Here is a 3,608-nt window from a genome sequence, read left to right on the forward strand (position 1 = left end):
AAAATCGTGAACGTGTGAGCTTCAATCATGTGTCTGAAGTGTTTCACGGCTAGGTAAATAGCCAGCAATTCACGGTCGTAAGCACCATACTTTTGCTCCGCTGGGCTTAGCTTCTTTGAGAAAAATGCCAGCGGTTCCCATTGGTCGTCGATTCTTTGTTGCAGTGCCGCGCTGACGGAAGTGTCAGATGCGTCGCTGATGATTGCCAAGTGTGTTCCTTCACTCTTGGGATGATGCAGTAGTGTTGCTTGTGCTAAACTTTCTTTGCTCACGTCGAAGGCCTTGATTGCTTCTGGTGTCCAGTTTAGAGGCTCTTTCTTCGACGTTTTTCCTTGTAGGAGTGTGTTTAGCGGAGCTTGCATCTCTGCTGCTTTAGGAATGAATCTTCTGTAGAAATTCAATATTCCTAAGAACCGCCGTAAGCCTTTTTGAGTTTCGGGTCGGGCGTAGTCACGTATTGCGCTAACTCTGTCTGGAAGTGGCCGGGTTCCCGTGCTGGAAACTAGGTAGCCGAGGAATTTGACTTCCTCTACTCCGAAGTGGCACTTTGAGGAGTTCACTACCAGGCCGTATTCTTGAAGGCGTTTGAATAGTACTTCCAGGTGTTGCAGATGTTCTTGCTCAGAAGTTGACGCGACTAATATGTCGTCGATGTAAGCATAGCAGAAGTCCAGGCCTTGCAGTACCTCGTCGATGAAGCGCTGGAATGTCTGGGCTGCATTCCTCAAACCGTACGACATATATGGAAATTCGAACAGTCCGAAAGGGGTTGTGATCGCTGTCTTGGGGATGTCTTCTTTGGCAACAGGGATCTGATTTTAGGCTCTCACTAGGTCAATTGTGGAGAAAATCTTCCTGTCGCGCAGTGATTGCGCGAAGTCCTGGATGTGCCGCACGGGATACCTGTCTGGTATGGTTCGTGCGTTTAATCCGCGATAATCTCCGCATGGTCTCCACTGGTCCTCGTTCTTGGGAGCCAGGTGAAGCGGTGAGGCCCATGAGCTTTCGGATGGATGTGCTATTCCGAGTCTAGTCATGGTGTCAAATTCCTTCTTGGCGATGCGCAGTTTGTCAGGGGCTAGGCGTCTGGGTCGTATGGCGACTGATGGTCCTGCAGTGGTACGGATGTGATGTTGAGTATTGTGGATGACTTCTCTTCCTGCTCCATCCGGGCGAGTAAGGTCGGGAAACTGCTGCAGTAATCCATGAAATGTGGATTTGCCTGCGACAGTCTTGATCGATGTGATCTCCGATGTGCTGTAGCGTCCAGAAGTCGTAAAATGAGTCGTTTGATCCAATAACTTGCGGTTTTTGACATCGACGAGTAATCCAAAATGAATTAAAAAATCGACGCCAATGATGGGTTTGGTGACATCCGCCATGACGAAATTCCATGTGAAATCTCGCCGTAGTCCTAAGTTCAGGGTCATCGTGATGCTGCCATATGTTGATATTACCGATCCATTTGCGGCCAAAAGTTCGTATTGTGCTTTTGTTCGGCGCCCCTGCACTTTCGTGCGTGGGAAAACGCAAAGATCTGCACCGGTGTCGATTAAGAATTGAATTTGCGTAGCGAGGTCGGTAACGAAAAGACGGCTTGAAGTAGGGCTGAAATCGCTTGCCGCATTTAGCGAGCGCCCTGTGCGTTTCCCTCGGCAAAAGTGCACGGTGTGACGCACTTCTTCGCCTGCTGGCCGAATTTGTGATGGTACCAGCACATGCCGTGGCGTGATTGGCTTCGTTCTCTGGTTCGGGATGCGCTTCGATTTCTGCTGGGCTGACGTGACTGCCTGCTAGCTGGGCGGGAATCCTGGTTAAAGTCCTTGGAGAGTTCTTCGCGGAGTGCTGAGATTTCCTGGCGTAACGTGACGACCAGCTGCTTGATCCGGTTGTCGAACATGTTCTCCATGGCTGTTGTAGCGATGGTGGCTTTCGATGATGATGCGGCAGACATGGCGTCTGCTAGGTTGGCAACTTTGTTCAAATCGGCGTCCTTTTGTGTGGCCAGGACCACTTGCATGGTGTTTGGTAGGCGGCCCATCCACAGAGTGCGCAGGATTTTGTCTGACATAGCTGTGCCTGCGAGGGTTCGCAAGTGACGCAGGAATTGTGATGGTTTCCTGTCGCCAATTTCTTCGTGTTCCAGGAGTCGCCTCGTCTTTTGTTCTTGGGTGGAGCTCAGTCTTCGTGTCATCTCCGTCCTTAAAAGCTGGTATGCTCCTTCCTCTGGTGGATTGAGGATGATGTCTTGTACTTCCGCGGCGTAGCGTGGCTCCAGTGCTCCCAGGATGTATCCGAATTTGGTTGCGTCGGTCTTGATCCCAGATGCCTCGAAGCTCCTTTCTGCCATGCAAAACCACATTTCAGGGTCCTCCGGGCAGAATGGTGGAATCCTCACCGCCACGCGGCTGATCTGTGCTGCTGCTTGCTGGGCCGGTGCTGTGGTGTTTTCTCCGGCAATGCTGCCATACCCAGTGGAATCTTGTCCAGTGGGCATCTTGAAAAGCAAGTGATTTTAATTGAAAAGAAATACGCGGGAAAACGGATGTTGAAATACTTCGCGGTAAAAACGAGATCGACGATTCAGCTAACTTTCTCAAAGAAAACGCAGTGTAAATTTATAAAAAATTAAATATGCAAGCAAAGTCTGTAAAGATTGATCAGCTGAATTGATTGATTTACTTTTGAGGGGTCACCACTATTGCGAGGAGGTGTGAGGATGATGAGGTAGGTAGATGGACTTCAATGGATCGAAGGTAGATGCGTGTTTGAGTAAATATCAGTTAATTCTCCTCAACAATACTTGAAACAATTCTTACAGACAATATATTTAGAATTAAGGTTAAATTGATAAAGTTAAATTATAAAGGCGTGTTGCTATGAGAAAAGTTGAACTGAATGCGACGAGCAGAGATTCGACTATATGTTTCAAAGATTTGACGACGTGTGTTCTCAGATTTGCCCCGCTTTGAGCTTTTATAGAAATTATAACAAAGAAAGGTTATCTGAGGTCAGGACGTTGACCCGATGACCACATGTCACTTGTTTACTGTGAGTTTACTAAGTACGAGCAAATCTGATAAGTTGACACATTTCCGGATTGCTTTATACGGCCATGAAAATGCTTGCTAACGCATACTCGTTACAATGTTGCTCAATAATTCTTATGAATAATTATATTTTATCAAGAAAGCAAATGTGTTTATGATGAAATTTGATGTCTTGCAAATTGCTACGAAAGTTGACTGACCTGACAGCGTGTGCCGTCAGTCAGATTATGAATCATGCCAACACGCTTTTCTTATCAACTAGTTTACATAGTAACAAATATTATTAGATACTTAAATATATTATGATAATTTATATGTAATGATGAGTTTCCATGCTAGTCCCGACATATTTTAACCTGAAGTGCACCCTTTCACTTAATCACCAATTGTTATTCTCTTGTTTGATTTTCCTTTGATATTGGATATATTATTTAACCAAAAACGTTGGTTTAAAGTGATTGTAATTTTTCTTTTTTGCTTTTAATTTTATTTCAATATTTACATACTTTCTTGAATTGGATTTTTGATTGAAATTATTTCTTCTCTGTTTTTTTCTGT

At 45.5% G+C, this 3,608-nt stretch overlaps 1 protein-coding gene across 1 annotated transcript; it reads right to left on the reverse strand.

Moving 5' to 3' along the window:
• Window positions 1-1,627: 1,627 nt before the first annotated feature.
• Window positions 1,628-2,497, reverse strand: LOC147066057 (uncharacterized). The gene has a single exon (XM_085955715.1). It carries the CDS (start codon window positions 2,495-2,497, stop codon window positions 1,628-1,630), a length of 870 nt encoding a protein of 289 aa, XP_085811841.1.
• Between the last annotated feature and the right edge of the window lie 1,111 nt (window positions 2,498-3,608).

The sequence above is a fragment of the Rhyacophila brunnea genome, unplaced genomic scaffold, assembly GCF_057557595.1.
Source record: "Rhyacophila brunnea isolate RB1 unplaced genomic scaffold, BYU_Rbru_1.0 scaffold_5, whole genome shotgun sequence".
NCBI classification, from domain to species: domain Eukaryota; kingdom Metazoa; phylum Arthropoda; class Insecta; order Trichoptera; family Rhyacophilidae; genus Rhyacophila; species Rhyacophila brunnea.

Excerpts from the sequence above, each read along its gene's own strand:
- LOC147066057 (XM_085955715.1), bottom strand. The coding sequence starts at position 2,497 with ATGCCCACTGGACAAGATTCCACTGGGTATGGCAGCATTGCCGGAGAA.